The sequence below is a fragment of the Fistularia commersonii genome, chromosome 18, assembly GCF_037954325.1.
Source record: "Fistularia commersonii isolate RoL2024-O1a breed Wild chromosome 18, RoL_Fcom_v1.0, whole genome shotgun sequence".
NCBI classification, from domain to species: domain Eukaryota; kingdom Metazoa; phylum Chordata; class Actinopteri; order Syngnathiformes; family Fistulariidae; genus Fistularia; species Fistularia commersonii.
This window is the reverse complement of record NC_141301.1, coordinates 11,046,634-11,066,235: the sequence shown is the minus strand read 5'-3', so window position 1 is coordinate 11,066,235 and position 19,602 is coordinate 11,046,634. Positions and strand designations below refer to the sequence as shown.

At 40.5% G+C, this 19,602-nt stretch overlaps 3 protein-coding genes across 4 annotated transcripts; 1 reads left to right on the top strand and 2 right to left on the bottom strand.

The window, feature by feature from the left end:
* The first annotated feature begins 1,775 nt into the window (after positions 1-1,775).
* On the top strand, positions 1,776-6,700 carry LOC147224376 (sodium- and chloride-dependent GABA transporter 2-like). Its single transcript, XM_086164990.1, has 12 exons — positions 1,776-1,890; positions 2,580-2,667; positions 2,744-2,876; positions 2,959-3,093; positions 3,194-3,297; positions 4,081-4,205; positions 4,709-4,821; positions 4,906-5,043; positions 5,115-5,217; positions 5,639-5,739; positions 5,845-6,015; positions 6,596-6,700. The coding sequence occupies exons 1-12, from the start codon at positions 1,791-1,793 to the stop codon at positions 6,698-6,700; spliced, it is 1,416 nt and encodes a 471-aa protein (XP_086021116.1). The 5' UTR covers positions 1,776-1,790.
* A 541-nt stretch (positions 6,701-7,241) lies between these two features.
* Positions 7,242-12,581, bottom strand: LOC147224375 (CLOCK-interacting pacemaker). Of its 2 annotated transcripts, none has more exons than XM_086164255.1 (4): positions 12,390-12,581; positions 11,091-11,273; positions 10,561-10,748; positions 7,242-9,945 (listed from the first exon to the last, which is right to left on the bottom strand). In XM_086164255.1, the coding sequence occupies exons 2-4, from the start codon at positions 11,263-11,265 to the stop codon at positions 8,899-8,901; spliced, it is 1,410 nt and encodes a 469-aa protein (XP_086020381.1). In that variant the 5' UTR covers positions 11,266-11,273; positions 12,390-12,581; the 3' UTR covers positions 7,242-8,898. The 2 variants fall into 2 exon arrangements, with proteins under 2 accessions (XP_086020381.1, XP_086020382.1); XM_086164256.1 differs by having other exon boundaries at positions 11,091-11,212.
* Positions 12,582-14,331: 1,750 nt separating this feature from the next.
* Positions 14,332-19,036, bottom strand: ccnp (cyclin P). Its single transcript, XM_086164692.1, has 9 exons — positions 18,955-19,036; positions 18,350-18,475; positions 18,075-18,153; positions 17,787-17,959; positions 17,071-17,169; positions 16,662-16,817; positions 16,415-16,573; positions 15,106-15,284; positions 14,332-14,824 (listed from the first exon to the last, which is right to left on the bottom strand). Exons 1-9 carry the CDS (start codon positions 19,006-19,008, stop codon positions 14,656-14,658), a joined length of 1,194 nt encoding a protein of 397 aa, XP_086020818.1. The 5' UTR covers positions 19,009-19,036; the 3' UTR covers positions 14,332-14,655.
* Positions 19,037-19,602: the final 566 nt, after the last annotated feature.

Sequence of the window (19,602 nt, the reverse complement as noted above, 5' to 3'; positions counted from 1 at the left end):
GCCAGAACAATTCTAACAAACTCCTCCTTCAAGATGGCCCCTACTCCATTCCTCTTCCCGTCAATATCATGATAATACAACTTAAAACCTGCTCCTGAGCTTCCAGTCTTGCTACCTCGCCACTGTCTCTCAGACACAGTATATCCACCTTTGTTCTTTGCATCATGTCAACCAACTCAAGCTTTTCCTGTCATTGTTCCATATTACAATCCCAGACTCTTGCCTTCCCTCTTCACTTTATGCTTCTGAACATACCTTCCGCCTCTCCTTCTTCAACCCACTGTACCCCAATTTCCACTGGTACCCTTTAGGTTATTGACACCAATGGCGGTCATTATTAACCCGGGTCTCGATCGATCTCACATGAGTCGGAGGTTCAATTCACATATTTGGTTTTGGCACAAGTTTTCCAACCGATGCCCTTCCTGACACAACCCAAGGACCTTCTCAGAGACACGCTGGCATAAGGCTGCGTTGCCATGGTTTTAAATATGGTTACAGATGAATAAGGTGATATATTTAACCGGCAAGTTGCTCTTTAAGTCCCATCCCGGTCACTTTATGGGAACAACCATCAGGCAGAATGGAGTCAGCTTCAGGTTCATGTAGTGACATGCATCTAAAGAAAAACCTCAAAAAAAGAGCACACTTTAAAATACAAATTTATACTTTCTGATTCTAGTTCTGTTTGAGAGAGATTGTCCAAAGTCTTGCAGGAACATAATGCCATATGAATATTATGTTGAAGTCTGGTGTGAGGTGACATTTAAAGGTGTAATGGCTGCTTCTTCAATAAACCAAGACCACTGTCACCTGTGTGAGAGGATATATGACGATATAAAATGTTGTGAGGTTTAACTGCAGTCCTCCGATTTCCACATTAAACCCATCAGCCACACCTAGACAGCAAAAGTGAACTGGGTTGACAATCAATAGCTTCACTTCTGAGCCAAGTGAATTTAGGTCTTTTTGAAAGTACTAAGGCTGAAATCAAACAAAAACATGATGGAGTCTGCACAACTTGTATGCATGGCTGAACTTTTCTGAGTAATCTCCAAAAGCTATCTGAATGGAGTTGAATAGTTACAGAAAGAAAGACAATGTTCTCTGCACTTAAATTTGAGAATTGATTAACCGGTCAGCCAGTTGTTCATTACATGACATAGAATATAGCCATCCATAAGAAGACAAGAGTAAACCCGCAAAGACTCGGGGAGGTTTGGATAATACTTTCCAGTATGATGAAGAAACTTACAGCAACACACCAGCACGTAGAGTTGGAGGAGCGGGGACACTGGGGGAGCAAGGTGGAGTTTCTGCTGGCTGTAGCTGGAAATGTTGTTGGCCTGGGCAATGTGTGGAGGTTTCCTTACTTGTGCTACAAAAATGGAGGAGGTATGAAAATAATATTATTTGTTACCACCATTACAGTTGTGAGTTGCTGTTTTTTTCTTTTAATTTATCATACCAGGTGCCTTTTTGGTGCCGTATTTGGTGTTTGCGGTGACCTGCGGTGTGCCTCTGTTCCTGCTGGAGACGACTGTCGGCCAGTACACCCAGGAGGGTAGCATTACCTGCTGGAGGAAGATGTGCCCGCTTGCAGAAGGTCCCACACAGATTTTGGAGAGCAATGCAAAACTAGCAGAATCAAGCTTTATGACCATGATAAATACAAAAGTATTTGATCGGTCCATATCGCTGCATAAATAGGATAGGATGAGATTTTCAGTTGTTTGTGATGCGTCACAGGTATTGGGTACGGTGGGCTGGTGATCCTCTTCTACACCTGTATGACCTACATTATTATTCTGTCATGGGCTGTTCTCTACCTGGTGTTCTCCTTCAGCTCCCAGCTCCCATGGGCCAGCTGCAACAACATCTGGAACACAGGTAAAAGGCAGGGCATCACATTTGACCTTTTATTTAAAAAGGTGACAAAGTAACAAGCAATTGGGCAAGTCACAGAATCATATGCTTTATGTCATACCTCATTATTGGGATTATTTACAGAAAAAAAACACTTCCTTTGTCATGTATAAGCAAACTCATGGGTTACTCTTTGGTGAAAATGCTAATGAGAAAAAGAATGTTTACCCCCTGACAGAGGAAATTCAGGGACATCACCATCTACATCCCATAGTATAGTCAAAAGATCCATAGAATCTAGCCCAGCAGCAAATGCCTGTGACCTTTAATCCTTCAGTAAAACTGCACGAAAAGCTGCATAAAGCCAATTTCATAAAAGTTGTTACTAGATCAATGTTGGAAAAATTCTCCACTGAATCGTTCAGTTGAATAAGATTTAAGACCGGCAGTTGGATGTTTGGGCCAATTAGAAGAGATATAACAATTATAGAAGCGGAAGTGAAAGCCTTGAAAAGATAATTTACCTGAACAGCAGATTTCACCTGTGTCATAATATCAACATTTCTAAAAAAAAAAAAAAAAAAAACATAACATGTGTCTGCAGTTCTGTAACTGGAATGAAACCACCCAGCATTGTTGTCCAGGCTCATTTAGTCCCTTACTGAGTAAAGAAAGCTTGCAATATCGAGATATTTGTCTCACAATCCTGTCAGAAAATTGTTTGGACCTGTCAGTGAGGAATAACACCATGGAGTGGACCAACCAGACGGACATATCTTCCGCTGCAACAGAATTTTGGGAGTACGTCACTGTACATTTACAAGTGGATTTTATCACATTTATACCTGAGATTCTAGACTTGTTTCCCATCATCCAGGCGCCGAGTGCTACACATGTCAGGGGGGATTGAAGAGTTGGGCACCATCAGGTGGGAAGAGCTGCTGTGCCTGATCGCCATGTGGATTGTCTCCTACTTCTGTATCTGGAAAGGTGTCCGTTCCACAGGAAAGGTGGTGTGCACAAACCCTGAAACAGCAACAGATATGTTGATATTCATACTTTAAATACCCATGAAGTGACATTTCCTCCCAGGTGGTGTATTTCACTGCCACTTTCCCTTATTTGATGCTGTTGGTTCTTTTAATCCGTGGACTCTCTCTCCCCGGAGCGCTGCAAGGAGTGGAGTATTATCTTCTCCCAGAACCATCACGACTCAAAGAGCCCCAGGTGAGTGTGTGAGAATATTCTGTAACAGTGAGGAAACAGTTTTAGTTACCACTAATACCACTTGTTTTAGTTTCATTGCTTTTGGGTATGTCTGTAACAGGTTTGGATGGAAGCAGGGGCCCAGATCTTCTTCTCATACAGTATTGGTGTGGGCACCTTAACTGTACTTGGCAGTTACAATGGCTACAAAAACAACTGCTATAAGTTAGTATCAAAATATCCTTGGGAGTAATGACATATAGAAGCCCAGTAAGGTGTTCCACCAATGTTATTTCATATAAATGTAAAAGAGGTAAGCTTCAAATGAGAGAATTTGAGGGTAATTTGTATTGTGAAATGGACCCCTTCACTTGCGGTGCAACATTGCTCCGCATCCAGAAAGGCATTTTTTGCATAACATTTTGTACATTTTAACAGCTAAGTGTAAAAGCCCTCTTGGTTGGTTCAGGATGAATCCCACCTCCCACTCAATGACCATTTTGAAAGCCTTTAGCTCCTGACAGGGTCCTGACTATAGAATAAGTGGTATTGATAATGGTACATTTGCAGAAAATTAGACTATTTTCAAATGTGCAAGAATGCAACTATGGAAATGGGGATTCTATGAATGCAATCAGTTTGTCATTATTGAGATTGTCTCAGTAAGAAAGTATGCTATTGGGACTTTGATATTTTTCCATTGGATGCGTATATTATCCGCATAATAAAAACTGGTCAAGAAGTTCCCATAGCAGATATGTAATAATGCAAAAATTCCTTTCCTCCAGCTGCTCTATCCATGTTATTTAATGTAAATGTACAAGGGGTCAACTTCATTAAATGAGAGACCACTTGTAATAAATGTCAATGGCTAAGTGTAAAAGCATTCAGTGAACATTTGCCCGAGCTTCTAGAATTACAATCGAAAAGATATAGTACAGCGAATTAAAAATTTACAGCTAGCAGATATATAGCAATGAAAAAATAGATAACATGTCGTCTTTGCAGAGACTGCTTGTGGCTGTGTTTGCTGAACAGCTGCACCAGTGTGGTTGCTGGGTTTGCAGTGTTCTCTGTGCTGGGATTCATGGCTCACAAGCAAGGGGTTCCCATTGCTGACGTGGCTGATTCAGGTAAATACCGAGAAAATTCCTAAGAAATTGGGAAATATATGACTTTGCTTGTAATATCAATAATAGTTGGATTTATTTGTTGAACATTTCCCAGGAATTTTCTTCAGACAATGGATCAATATCTTGCTAGTTTTTGGAAGCACAGTTACTTTTCTGCACAGCAAATTTGCTGACAGGGCAGGTCATTTCATGCTAAGTTTCAAGGGGAGAGATATAGTTGAGACTTACATGCATTGAGATTGAAAGAGAACCCATATGTTCGCACTGAGAATTTCTGCAATTTTGAAAAAGGCTAAATTCATAAAAAATCATTCTAAATTCAATTATAATGCTCTACTTTCGTCAAAGACGATGAAGTGGATTTGCAGAGAAAAATTGCAATTGACATGTCGATCGATAAGACAGCAGCACATTTCATCATAAAATCCAAAATAAAATTTTTACGCATTTTGTGAATTTTTGATATTTTGAGATCTCTCATTTTATTGTGACTGTTTCTGCAGGTCCAGGGTTGGCGTTCATCGCTTACCCTCAGGCCGTGGCCTTAATGCCACTGCCTCAGCTATGGTCTGTCTGCTTCTTCGTCATGCTCATCCTATTGGGTCTAGACACACACGTAAGAAACACGAGCGCTCAATGGAGTATCTATTTTTTTTTGTTTGAAAAGATTCAGATTTTTTGCTACCTTTTCTTTGTCCAGTTTGTTTGCGTGGAAGTGGTGATTTCTTCCACCATAGATTTGTTTCCCACGGTGCTGCGACGGCCTGGCAGACGGGAGCGTTTCCTCCTCCTCTTCTGCCTCATATGTTTCTTCTCTCAGCTGGTCATGATCACAGAGGTCTGAGTTTGCCTTCTATTTCTGTTTGAGTAATGTAAGTTTTTCGCTACAATATGATCGTTTTTTTTCAGGGAGGAATGTATATCTTCCAAATTTTTGACTACTATGCCTGCAATGGAGCCTGCATCCTCTTCCTGTGTGTGTTTGAAACCATGGCACTGGGATGGACATTTGGTGGGTACTCTGTTGCTCAGGGAAAAGGCAAGGAAAGAAAAAAAACAACATCAATAACATTTTGAGTAGTCGGAAACCGTGATGTGAGAGTTTTTAAGTCCAAAAGTGAATAAACGTGAAGAGAATACTCAAGACCTCATCTCCTGGAATCCAACAGACAGCATTTCCAGTTAAACTTGTTAAACTGCTCCTCTTCAGAGAACTTCCACACCTTAACCTATGGTTCTCTTTAATGTGTGGTATAGAAAAGCCTCTGTAAAGGATGACCTTGATAAGTCACTTGGTTTGCTTTCTCACTATCTATCAAATATATAAATTCGAGGCTTAAATGATATTTGCACTTGAGGAACAGCGCACTTTCTTTTCGAACTATTCACAACATGTAATGGCACCCTGGTGTAATGAGCCTGTTTGTCATCAGGCACAGAGCGGATCTATGGCATCATAGAGGACATGACGGGTGAGAGAGCGAACCCATTCTTTAAAGTTTGCTGGCTCTACCTCACACCGGTGGTCTCACTTGTGAGTTTGACATTTATCTTTGTGATTTTGTTTGAAATAACACAATGATTCCAAATGTTTCCCTAAATCAGAAAATGCAATAGATTGGCTATTTTGTTTTTACAGGGCTCTTTTATATATTCTCTGATTGACTACCAACCGCTGACCATCAATCGGTCGTACACGTACCCTCCATGGGTGCATGTCATGGGCTGGGCTTTTTCTCTGTCCTCCATCCTGACGGTGCCGGGATTGGCGCTGTATAAATTGTGCACCACAACTGGATCCCTTCGTCAGGTGGGACAAGTATCTACTGTAACTAACACAATAAAAGGCAATGTCATTTTTTTTATGACTGTTTCCATTCCCCTGTGGGGTCCAGGTAAACAGATAGAGATGCAAAATATTTAGTTTGTAGATGGAGTTTTTCTTCAATCCACTACCAGGAAAGACACATCTTGATATGATATCTAAAAGTATTTATTTTTATCCTCAAGTGATTTATGATTTACATTTATTTTTGAAACCAACATCAAACTGAAATAGTACTTGTTATGGAATGGAATTAATGTTATATGTTATATTATTGAAATGTTATTGGAGACTTGAAATAAGAAAATGCTGTGATGTCATTAAGATATCCATGCATTCACTTGATTGAAGGTTTGATCTTTACATCTCATGTAAAGTGGGGATATCCCATTCATGATAATAATTAAATTGGAATTATGAGACTGGTGAGGTTATTTGTGCAGGATTATTGAAGACTTCCCAGAGGAAAACTGTAATACACATATTATAGAATCACCAATCAGTTGATTTAAAGTGCCTGATTGATCCTAAATGCTAATAATGAATGTTTTTCTTAACTTGTCAGCGTCTCCATCGCCTGTGCCAGCCTGAACATTCTGAATGCTCACTGAGAGAGAGGAGTCTGGCCCACAATGGAATGCAGGATCTGGAAAACTTCAGTACCTGTTGAAACTGGATGGAAAGACTATCAGATCCTGAATTCTTGATGCAGTTGGTCTATTTGTACAGACATCTCATTGTAAAGGAATTATAAAGGTGAAACCACATTGCTTTCCTACTGTCATTTTCACTGTTACAGCAAGTTTTGGAAAGGTTTCTGGTCCCATTAAAACCACCATGACTGCTATTACAATTAAAATGTAAAGTAAAATGTACCCTTCAAAAACAAACAAAAAAAGAATTTCAGTTTTTAAAATAAACTGGCCACTGATGGATTGAGAGACACTCCTTCCTTCACCTCGATACCAGGGCTTGACAAATATAGATGATAATCATTAATGCAATGTTTTTTTCATTATGAGGTCACTTTGAGCTTATTGCATACACAATTCAATTTTCAGTTCTCCAGGATGGGGGAAATAGTGAAGCTCATGTACTTCACCCTTCAATGATTGCTCTTTTTAGTTTCCATGGCAGCCAGTGCAATAACTAAGGTTATGTAAACTTGATGTACCTTATTCAAAGATTCCATTTCAAAGGATTCAGTGGTATTTTTTGCCTCTCACACGTATGAGTTTATTTAAATCAAAACAATATTTAGAAAAAAAGCAGTTTAAATAACTGTGGACTGCAACTTTCCTGAGCAGAAGCACTTTTACATATCAAGCCAGACTCCTCCCCCGACAACCATCAACCACAAAACAATGAATTAACATGTTTTTGCTTAAAAAAAAAAAAACACAGCCACATTCTGAAACAAAGTGCTCCGTCTATCGCAGAATCACAGCAGTTAACATTTGGTGGCGAGAAACAAAATACACTAAAGGGTGACAAATGATCATATTAAATTGAAAAGATGTTTACTGACGGAAAAGGCATCGGCAGATTGTCCTCACCGTGATGTGGCCTGTGTTATTTTTACTTGAAAAAAAAGCACATAATAAAACAGGGTATGACGGGGCCATAAAACCTGAAAATTTGCATGTGAACAATTTGTCAAGAAATAAGGCAGCTTGTGAGGTCATCACAGATGAGCATGATTTTCTCCCAACCTGTTTCTTTGTTGTTTTTCTTATTATTGGGACATGAAGGCAACCACATTGTTAAGCCCAGTTCTAAATGCACAATCTCTCAAAAGAGATATATGAAACAATCTCTCCAGCAGTAACATGCAATGAGATCGGGCGGTAATTGCTCTTTTCCCTGAATATTTTGGTCTTAAATGTGAGTAGAAAAAACAAACAACAAAAAAAACAAGAAAACCTGGCCAGATCTATTTTAATCAAATGGCAAGGATGCTTCCTCCTTAGAAAGCAAGTGCATAAGGTGGAGTAATCCAACTCCACACATGGTGAGGTTGCTGACACAAGCTGAACAAGGGGAGGTGTTGCTGAGTAACATTCCTTGGCCACAGGACAGTGAGCATAACTAAAACTAAAGGCACCATAGCCACAGATGGCTGCTCTGAGGTGGATTTCTTCCCTCCTGAATCCCTAAAACTTGCCTATGAGTGGAGAATGAATACAGTGACTCCAGAATACAGACTCACTCCAGGACAGCTCAATCTCAAGGAGGCTGATGGTGTTTCTTTTCATTCATAGAAACATAAAAAGATGGTCCTGAGACACAGGTATGGTAACCTGATCCAGTCACAGGATCAGCGTTAATTCAAAACTGCCAAAATACCAAGTCAGTATCCCCAAACCACAATATTTAGTATGCATGACTTTAGAGCAGAAAAAAAAAGTCCTTGTTTACAGCCTGCTAGAAAACACAATTTTGGTCTCTTGACTTACCACTACCTTTTTAATTACAACAAAACAGGTGGTTATAGGACACAACAGTTCCAATTATATTATGGCCAAATAAGTCTGTTTTTTGTTGGGTGGTACGTGGAGGTGTAATGGCAGTTGTCAACAGCCATAGTTTGCTCCACTGCCTTTGGTTGCAAAAAGAGAAAGCTCAAACACAGTGAGTGTCTTGGAACCATAGTGTGATGTGTCATTTTCTCCATCCACTTTGTCTGATCCGTCATGTTAATATAAAACTCTGGTTTTAGAGCTGAAAAAACTGTGCAGACCTTTTGAACCTTGATTCACTGATGGATATCCTCTGACTGGGAACGCCATGATTAGTTCACATGTAAAAATCAAACATAACCATTAAAATGATGTTCCGGTTCTTTGGCTGGCTGGTGCTGTGAAGACGCTACATGGCATGCCAATCAGTAGAACTATCGGGAAGCGTGAAGGTGACCTTCTCTGGGGGTTTTTCATCAACCGCCAGCTCCCTGTGCTGCTCTGTGTGAAACTGCTGTGAACCAGGACACTTCTGAATTTGCTCCAGGATAATTGCAGGGTGAGACTGCTGCAAGCCTGGATTCATTGCACCTTGCGGCCAAATGGAATCCGCGGTGTTAATGCTTTCTCGATTGTTGGCAGGATCTGGATGACAAGGTAAATGTAAACCCGGTAGGATATGGAGGTCGGGGTAGCTGCCAGACTCTGCCATGGCTGTGTGTAGATATTCCCAGGCCTTCACAGAGTTCCGGCAGGAGCTTTGGTTGCAGGCGGCCTGGAAAAAAAGCTCAGTGTGCTTGCGCAGCTGGGCAATGTCCTGCTCTGTGTCATTGCTCTGGCGAAGCAGCTCTTTAGTGCGCAGCGTGATATCTAACAGACCCGACTGTCTGAGGATTTCTGCTGTGTTCAGGAAACGGCGGTTGCGCGAGCTGCTGTTGCCATTTCGGTGAAATCTTCGGTTTGCAAAGGAAGAGGAAGTGGTGCATGAACTAGACAGTGATAGGCAGGTCTGGCTGGATGAGGCAGCTGCTTGGCTGGTGGATGATGAATTAATGCTTGCTAAAATACATGGCTCTACAGATGTTGAGATGGCTGCTTGGGGTGTATTATAGAAGTGCTGGTGAAGCTGATTCTTAGGCACAAGTATATCACTCTTTTGCTCCGTGCAAATCCTCTTGCTGAGATTCAGGCATTCAGTATTCAACAAAGTCTTATCAGATGGCTTCTTACTGGGGTGAGGTGCAATGCGGGGGTAGGAATTGAGGATGGGCAAGTAAGTGCTTGTTATTTGCTTCCCTATGATGTTTGTCTTTGGAGCCAGGGACTTGTGAACCTGGAGGGAAGAAGGCACTGAGCTAGGTTGTTGGAAAACAATTATATGAGTGGTACCTGCTCCACCATTCCAATTATTTTCATTTTTCCCCAGCTGCTGCCCTTTTCTCTGGATGTGGTTTGACTGAAAAAAAGAGAGGCAAAAAAGATTGACAATACCCATGGAAACCAAACAAACAGGACCATTAAAAGCTGACGGAATACAAAATCCACCTTTTGCCCCTCTACTATGGCTGTACGATTCTGTACAAGCATGATTTGAATGATAGTGGCAGCTCAAAATCAAGATTAAAAGGTTGTAAGGTTGTTGTACTGTAAACAGATGTAAAATTAGTCCCTATAACATTTTAGCTAGAAAGGGACATTTGATATTTTTACTTTAATTCAAGTGACAGAAAACAAGGACATGCAACTTTGGTTGGGGCATCTGTATTTCCAACATCTCTCTTAACAAATACTTGTTCTTGCTTTGCATCACTTGCCATAAATCAAAATTATTTCAAAATGATGTATCAGAAATTTGATTTCCATATTGCTTCCTGCTCTATTGCGCTTCTCCTCTGGATTACTGCCACAACAAACAAGAAGTGTTTGCACAAGCAGCTGCTGCAAGGTGTTCATGCAGCAGCATGATAGCTAAATTACCCCAAAGCAGCTGGCTGTTAGTTCATAAACAATCCAAGCTGCTGCAGAGATTGAGTAATTATAGCAGTTTTTAATGTTGTTTTTGTCTGCCAACCTGCTTCAGCACCATGCTCTTCCTGATGTTGATAGGTGGGAGCTCAAGCCCTGCTGGCATCAGTGTAGTATTCCCAGTACTTCCTTGCTGATGGTCTTTGCTTTTGCCAGAGGCATCTGCACCCTCCGCGGTCCGGCTTTTGTTGCCCCGCTGGTCCTCGGCATCTGTCTGCTGACAGTCTGAGCCATCTACACAAATGTTGATTTAAAAAAAAAAATGCAGGATAGATTTTTCCCATCTCAATTGCAACTACACCAGTACCAATGAGATTTAAATGCTGTTTCACCAATGTACACCAGTCTGGATCACATCTTATTGGCACAATAATATGTAACATTAACCAAAAGCAACATTACATTTTTGGGATCCTACTACAAAAGATTTTTACTCCTGTCACCTGATGTTTTGACAACCACTATTTCTGAATAGATTTTGACATGAATAGAGAATTGTGAACTCATGAACCACGTGATAGGGATTTCTGGGCAATGTCTTTACCTTTATTATTTGTCACATCTAGTTCAACTCACCAGAGTAACCTGAGTCTTTTTCTGAGCTGCAGCGAGATCCCCTCTCGCTGGAGTCATCAGAGTACTTCAAATCATGCATTTCCATCAGAGTCGTACTGTTGCTCTTATCCTTGTCATCCTTGCTGCATGGGGCACAAGGAATGTGCTTATTCAGACAAGGCTCTTCCCTCATCATTATGAATCCTGATGAAAATGCACATAAACACATCATGATCTGTTTAATGGGAAGAATAAATGTCACTTAAAATTACAGGGCAGAAAAAATAACATTTGCCGATCCTCCAAGAAACATTCTTGTTGTTATCATGAAACATGCTACACTTCTCCTGTTAAACATGGCTTTAACCTTAAAATCAAATGTGTGGAAGAGCTGATTACCATAAGTGTTGTGGGGTACTTCTGTTAACATTAAGGAATAGAAGTATTGCAATGCAAACACAAGGTATCATGTGGACTCTCCTTTATTGTTACCCTGAGAAGTTTAACAACAATAAAACAACAATAAAATAATAATAATAATAAATTAGCACAGAATCCTTCGTGAAAATAATTAATGTCAACATCATGTTGGAGCAGTCCGACAGACAAGTCAAACCACAAGAGTATCCATTACAAAGCGACATTCATATCCAATACATACATAAAGTACATTTAGGACAGACTGATTTTTTTATAACTTTGGTGCCTTGTTTATTGCACATTTACTGTTAAGACAATTAGGTTCACAGCATTTTGAAGTGACACAAACAATAGTGCAAGTGCAGTCAATGCTAACAAATGTATTAAACCCTATATTTGAGTATTAAGACGCTGGCTATTTACCCCCAAGGCTCCAGTATCATACAGATAACTGCGTGTGACTATGTGATTCTGCAAGATATTTTGTGTGTACAGCAGTGCTCGGAGAATACTGTACGTGTGTGTGTGTGTGTGTGTGTGTGTGTGTGTGTGTGTGTGTGTGTGTGTGTGTGTGTGTGTGTGTGTGTGTGTGTGTGTGTAGGCTCTTGGTTCGTGAAGGCATCATGTAACCACCAATCACCCCTCCCACTGTTATGTAACTCTCAAACTCAAGCCCGTCCCTTTACTCATATTTCTTCTCGTAATGCCCGTAAACAAGTGTGAAAGCTACAAAATTATAAAAGTCTTGAGACAATTATAGCAATTGTGTGGAGTACATGGACCGGCACCTGTTGAGAAAAGATGAGCTGCATGAAAAGGAAATAAGAAAACAGGGCCATTTTAAATCTTTTCTAAACCCCGAACATACATGAAGCCCTTATTTGAAATAACAGGACTTACCTTCAAAGGTAAAATATTTCTACTCAATTAAAAGCCAGTTGCCATTGCTTTTTGGTGGCTCTTTTCCCGCGTTGTGGGATGCCGATGATTATCCGCGGTGTCATGATGAAATAAAGTGTCTGAGGGACGGTAAAAAGTGAACCTTCATCTTTGAATCATTATTTTCAGCGTCGTCTGACACTAGCCTGAGACTTGTGAGACCAAGTTGAGAATCAACGGAGGCTTACAAGGCAGCGCTAATGTAGGCAACAGAATCCCAACTACGTTTCAAAGTAAAAGTCGGAGCTTCATGCCAAATGCGATTCAGACGTTGATAAAATACAGAAAAGCAAGTAATTACCTGGAACAAAAGTGGTAATAACTTTGACATAGTTTTTCTTCCGGTAAATGGATTTCTGAACCAATCATTTATGCGGCGTAGGCCAACATCATGCCATTATTTTGAAATTACAATGGCCTTATCTTGTTAGCTTGATGATAATAGCGCGTCAGCAAACGAGTAAATATCGAAATGCTTTTAAAATAATCGATTTTAATCGATCATGTAAACGAGAAAAACTCGTTTCGTCAGCAGACTGGCAATTGTGTTTGGAAATAAAACTAATAAAGTAATCGCTGAATTGGTAGATGTTTGTATTCGTGTGACCTGAACTGAACCCTTGAGCCACACGTTCAATCACACAAACTCAGTCGCAAGATTAGCCCCTATTGGCTGGCTGGACATCTACACCAGCCAATCAGACGCCAGCACCTGAGCAGTTGTGAGTCGGTCACGGCTCAAACCATGATAAAACAAAACACTTTGCAAAAAAAAAAAAAAAACAATCTTACCTACACGACGCTAACATTTAAGCGCCTGGAGAAATAGTTTGTTTTCAAATTAGTTTCTAAAAATGGTGTTTTGCGTTTTCATAGCCGAAATATACCTCTACAATTGTGGGACTGTCATTTTCACATAGCCGGATACATGCTGTTATTAAAGTTTACCACATTGATATGCTGGCAGATACGTGATAGGAATATCAAACTAAACTGATGCAAAAGTATTTTATCAAATCCCCACATTCCATAGAGTGCTCACCCTCTTTAATTCTAGAATGATTAAAAATTAAATTAAAATGAAATAAAATTTAAAATGAATTTTAAATAATAAAAATTAAGTGGATTTAGTGCAAGATAGCTGAAAAACTACGTATCCAGACACAGTTCTTTTGAAAAAAAAAAATCCAAATCTTGGTACTTTTAGGGTATGGTTCCTGAAGGCGGATGAGCTCACTGGTCATCAGCTTTCCCACATGATATGGTAATTTCTGGCCATCTGTAAGTAGTTGATGAATAACATAGGTAAACATGCAGTAATATGCTATTACAAGGGATTTGCTATTGATATTTATGGATTGCAGATAAAAGTAGGATTATCACAGAGAAAATTTATTTTCACACTGCCAAACTGTATTTGTGGGGACAATACTATTAAAAAAAGCCATTTGTTCTAATGATACAGCTCAGTTTAAACATTGACAACTCAGACATAAGCCTTTTAGAATCACTCCATTGCAAAGTGATGAAAATTAAAGTGGAGCAAATATTAAGCAATGTTTTTTTTTTATCTTAAACACAGGAAAACATTTTTCCTCAAAATGCAAAAGTGGTCATAAGACTGCGGGTGGACACAAAAACTGACTAGACGTGATAAGTGAAAGTGACACGTTTACATACAGCGGCTGACTCATGACTACAGATCATGTTCAAGTCAGATTGTTTACAAATTAACTTGTGGACTCTGTCCAGCCATGAAATTTTAATTTACTCTGCAACCATGTGTGCCAGAATAGGTGGCTCAGCTGTCATATTGAGTTATAGGTAGTGAACTTCATTATCACAAGACAATTGCCACATTTTTGCAAGCCAGAGAAATATAGTTCAATACATTGCAGCAGGGACTTTATTTTTACATTAAAACATCTGAAGTTACAAGATACAACCTACATTAATGGAGGACTAGACAAAGATATCAATACATTTCAAAATATTTTCTAAATCGGCTGCAAATTAAGATCATAAAACAGGCAAGCCACTAGGCGGGCTAAACCACATGTGCAAAACATTTTGGCATAGTTTGCTTCATCTGTCACCCGCTGGGATGAGACTCTTAAGGACCCGTAGTTTTTTTTCCACTACATCAGCCAGGGGGAGACACAAGCAAAGTCCTCCAATGATTTGGACCAATTATCATATGAGTGAAGCTTTGGGACATCAAGGTATGTCAAGTGCATAAACCCAGTAGACCAGAGGTGTTGTTTAAACCGGGGTGTCTGCTGACTTGCATGGTTTCTGGGGAGGAGTATTTAAGAAAGGTAGCACAAGTTTCTTGGGTGTGGGCTTTGGCTGCAGCACCAGCCAGAATGTGCATGATCCTCAGCAGGACAGTCTCACTGTAAAAGCACAGATTTTATGCTAATGAGGGGGATGGATGCTAACATGACAAAAAAAAAAAAAAAAAAACAAAAAACTTAAAATCTGGGTTTAGCTTTCAAACATCCTGTAGTTTAGTTTCAGTAACAAGAGGTGGAATATTAATTTAGCTCAATCATATTAAAGTGAAAATATCACCTGATTAACATTATCAATTCACTTGATTTGCCCTTCCCCTCCAGTAGCCAGAACTAGTCACTTCCTCTTTGTTAACCCATCACCGAAAATAGTCACATCACACCTGCTGACGTGAATGCTGCAGGCCAGACACCAGGCAGCCTCCCCTTCCGGTGTTTGGGGCTCTTGCAAGATTTGGCGGGCCAGGCAGAGGGACGCTCCTGCCAGCTGCACAGGCAAAAATCCCACACACTGGCCCTCAAGGAGAGAGAGCTCCAGGAGATAGCGAGCCATCCACACCACCTGCTGGCAAACAGCTGTATGATGTCATTGCCTCACTGAGCAGAGCTCACTCCTTCTGAGGGAATTTAGCAAAGTATTCAAACCAAGTTCTATGAGCTAGTTAATTTTGCAGATGGCAAACCAAACAACGTTTTGAGGATAGCAATTTAACACACATAATTTCTATTATCTCCAGGTTTTGCTAGTGATGATTGTCATCTTAGATAATTTGATCACTACCCTTGTGGCCTTTGAGACCAGGGGGTTAGAGGTTTCCTGTGAAAGCAACCTCAATCATTTTTGTTAACTTAATTGTTTTAATAAGTTCCCAAAACCTTTTGGCTTATGGTTGTTACTGATCTTTGGAGACATTTCAGCTTATGTATCCCAAAATTACTCTATCAAATGTTTCATTTTGGACTTTAGGGAAAGACTTTAATTTTGTTAATTTCCATTCAGTGAAGCATCCCTTGAAACTTGAGCCACCATGAGGAAACCCACATTGTCAGCAACACTTTGAAAAAGACAAGGTAGTCCTGTTCAAAGGGTTTAGAGTCTGGACTTTTTGGATTAGCAATTGGGTTAGTGTCTCTTGTAGATATTTTGCATTAGGTTTGGTTTATTCTTTATTTCAATGCATGTGCTAATAAAGCTCTCTCTGAAACATGGCATGCAAGGTTTATTGCTTGGTGTTAGTGTATACACCGTGAGTGTCACAACCCGGTCCTTTGCAAATCAAGATGAAAAACATGCTTCTCCCACCCCAGGCAGTGCAGCCTGTCTCCTCTTTAGAAGTCTGGTGTGTGTTTTAGCGGCCAAAAAACAAAACACAGTAAAAAAAAAAGAAAATAGATTTCAAATAAATATAAAGTGAAGGGGAGGAAAAAAAAAAAAAAAAAAAAGCACAACCAGCTGAAAAATTTTAAATGGCTGGGACAATATACTGAATCCAGAGGAATGAAAAACTGTCAATAGTGGCAGATATTCATCTCCTTTCTGTGAATGAAAGTCCGATATCTGAATCGGTGCCTGATTACACATTTATGATTCAGAGTCAATCATTGCCAAGAGGGGGGGAGGGGGACCGCCCCACAACTTTGATTGCAAAGTGCAGGAAAAAGATTAAAAAGTAAAAGTATATATATATTCACCTTAGCACTGCAGCAGGCCATGGAGGCAAAAAGTATGAGGAAATGCAGAGGCTGGGAGTAGGCCAGATTGAACTTGAGTCCACAAAGGACTTTGCGCTCCATTCGCAACAGCTGAGTCTTCGTGTAAGTGTGGTCCATCAGGTAGCAGAGGCCAGACACCTGGATTAAGGAAGACTCTCTTGGTTTTTTGGAGTTATTTCAGCAGCCCAACAGCTTTTCCTGTAAGAGAAACTGCCGACTAGCATACCTCAGGGAGGAGACACTCTTCTTTCTTTGCAGCAACAAAGAGGCAAACCATGCCCAGGAGCTGCAGGCTGGCTGTGGTCACCTTGAGCCGACGTATGGAACAGTTGAGGAGGTGTATAGCCAGATAAAGGGTCTCCTCTTGGAATTGCAAAATGTCCTTGCAGGAAATACCAGTGAGAGAATTTAAATATTTTCTGATGTTACACTTGGCATGTTACCCAGATTTGTCTGAGCGCAGTAAAAACGAATGACCTTTATTTCCTTTTATTGGTTTTATACCAGGCTAATCATCAGTTTGTTAGAAAGTCATGGTTTAGAAGTGTAATTTCATGGTCAAGGGTTGGAATCTCTTACATTACATGGATCAAAAGGCATTATAGCCATTTTATTTAAGAATATTTGACACTTACATGGACTTGAATAAGCCAGTCTACCAGAACAGCTCGGGTCACATCAGTGAAGTGGGCAGGCAGGTCAGCATCGGGCAAAGAGTTCCACGTCTGAGATCTCTGCAATAGGAGAGGTGCGGGAAGCACAAATAACCCAACCATCCAGGGTCAGAGCTGGATTAAGAAGACTACCAGAGTTGTGCTGAAACATGCTGGTGTGGCTAGCAGCATGAATTTGAACACGCCAGTGACTGACATTGTAACAGCTAGTTATGGTTTAGGCCTAACCTCCTAAATAGGGGAACAGACAGTGAATAGCTCAGTTCAGTGACTAAGTAAGGATTTAAATTTCTGATAAACCCCCCCCCCCCCCAATCACTTTACTGAAAATTCAAGGATCACAATCTTCTTGAGATCGGAGCAGTGTTGGAATACAAGCTCATGTTATGCACTGCTACTCCGATTACGCCCATTTGGGTTTTCATCTCAATTGTTTTGCTTTATCAACTTTTGTTTAGATCGTGAGGGACTTACCCTGGAATGCCTGGGTTCATGTTAAGGTAGATGCAATCTCAGAGTCAACTCACTTTAAAATACAACCTATGTCCAGCTTTGTTCATAGTTAGGCCCCTGGTATTTTCCTAGCTTCCATGGGGCTTTAGAACACATCTAACAGCTTTGCATTCAGGTAATTCAGAAACATCCACACATAAGCATGAATACACTAGATGTCTCACAATCATGTCTAAGAACACATCCCAGGCGTACGTTCGGTCAAATATCAGGTCTAATTTCTCAAGTGCTGTTTCCACTTCATGGCGCAGCAGACTGGGCACCAGTGCCTTGAGGTGATGGAGACCCTGCAGGCAGTGATGGTAAAGAAAAATGGGCTCCTCCTGCAAACCATCTGCTACAGTGGACAGAAAAGAGGACATGAGGAAACAAAGACATTTTTTTTTCCATTTCATTAAATGGTGTTAGCCACCATTACAATGCAATTTACTGGTATGGGAACATTTAAAAACCTTCTACACTGCTTGATGTCTGACCGTCTTTATGGAAACCAAAGATGCTGTTACTCTTTTCCACAGACGACTTCCCGTCCTGCAAACAAAAATCATCTTGCATGTGCAACTGATAAACTGACCGGAGTAGTTTTAAAGGACATTGTAACATCTCATTCTTCATGAACAATTACAAAAGTGGTTACTTTAAAGCGGGCATTCCTGAAGTTATAAGGGCCTGTGAGCACAGAATAAGAGTGCGTGCACCACTGAATGAAAGTGATGAACATATGTACCCATCTGTGCTCTGGCTCCATTTTGACAGGGACCATTCTGGACTCCTCAACCTCCGTAGCCTGCCGACAATCTTTAGGCCCACAGGCACTAGCCCACATTCTCAAGGGGGCTCGCCGATCATCCGCCTGCAAGAAGAACAGAAATTCATCACAGAAACCATCTTCTCTACATTTAACACGGGGGAGGGAGGAAGGGTTTCCTGAAATCGAACAAAGACACCTGATGTTTGTCCTCATGCAGAGAGAAAGTTATCATTCAAGAAACCATGGTAATGCGTAGGCCCAGTTAGTCATCCAGACTCAACCTGTAATCATCACACACACACACACACACACACACACACACACACACACACACACACACACGAGACTGCAGCAATCAAATTCCTGCTGGGACTGGAAATGGGCCAGAATAAAATTGCTTTCAAGTGACTTAGAGTGGATAACTAAAGTAGCACAGATCATCCAGATAGAGAATAGTTTAAAAAAGCAATTGTGAATGATGCTGGCAGCACAATAAACGGACAGCAGAGCAATTGAGAGACTTAGGCTTCTTCCTGGGGTTAGCTACCCCCTTCCGCCACCCACTTTCCACAGACGCTCACCTTCTTGTGTAAGTCCAGCAGGGGCTTGGAGTCGCAGAACCCAGTCCTGGCCATGACCACAGCCGGAAGGGGGGGGAGTTCCAGTGCGGGCTGGGCCCTGCAGCTACTTATCACGGCGGTCGGTGGAGGTCCGGAGCAAAGAGAGACATCGTTTCTGCTCGACAGCCGCTTTTTTAACAACACAGGTGGCCACGCTGATTGGGGTCGTGACGTCAACACATCCGGGTATCTTATTATTTATCTCATTATTTTTATTTAATTATTATTATTATTTATTATTGTTATTTTTATTGTTGCTACCTCATCCTGTTTTCCACCCACAGTACCACCACCCTTATATGAAACTTTTGAAATGAAATCATTGTGGATACTCCACCCTTCACCAGGTCCATTTATATCGATAGTAAACTCCGCGGAATAGTGTAAATACTGAGAACTTTCCAGAGATTTATACCTCCCAAATGGGAATAACATTAATAAAAATAAATAAATAAATAAATAAATAAATAAATAAACTTTTACACGCTCACTGGTAAACTTATAATTTCATACTTAGGTTTCTTTTTTTTATTATTATTGTAACTTCCTTATTGGGCAACAGTCTCTAGAAACGTTTTATTGGTGTTCTATAAAATTTTACTATAATAT

Excerpts from the sequence above, each read along its gene's own strand:
- LOC147224376 (XM_086164990.1), top strand. The coding sequence starts at position 1,791 with ATGACCTACATTATTATTCTGTCATGGGCTGTTCTCTACCTGGTGTTC. Across the intron at positions 1,891-2,579 it reads CAACAACATCTGGAACACAG|AAAATTGTTTGGACCTGTCA; the intron begins GTAAAAGGCAGG and ends CAATCCTGTCAG. Across the intron at positions 2,877-2,958 it reads GTGTCCGTTCCACAGGAAAG|GTGGTGTATTTCACTGCCAC; the intron begins GTGGTGTGCACA and ends ATTTCCTCCCAG.
- LOC147224375 (XM_086164255.1), bottom strand. The coding sequence starts at position 11,265 with ATGATGAGGGAAGAGCCTTGTCTGAATAAGCACATTCCTTGTGCCCCA. Across the intron at positions 10,749-11,090 it reads AAAAGACTCAGGTTACTCTG|ATGGCTCAGACTGTCAGCAG; the intron begins GTGAGTTGAACT and ends ACATTTGTGTAG. Across the intron at positions 9,946-10,560 it reads AGAGCATGGTGCTGAAGCAG|TCAAACCACATCCAGAGAAA; the intron begins GTTGGCAGACAA and ends TCTTTTTTTCAG.
- ccnp (XM_086164692.1), bottom strand. The coding sequence starts at position 19,008 with ATGGCCAGGACTGGGTTCTGCGACTCCAAGCCCCTGCTGGACTTACAC. Across the intron at positions 18,154-18,349 it reads TGGAGCCAGAGCACAGATGG|GACGGGAAGTCGTCTGTGGA; the intron begins GTACATATGTTC and ends TTTTGTTTGCAG. Across the intron at positions 17,960-18,074 it reads GACATCAAGCAGTGTAGAAG|CAGATGGTTTGCAGGAGGAG; the intron begins GTTTTTAAATGT and ends TGTCCACTGTAG.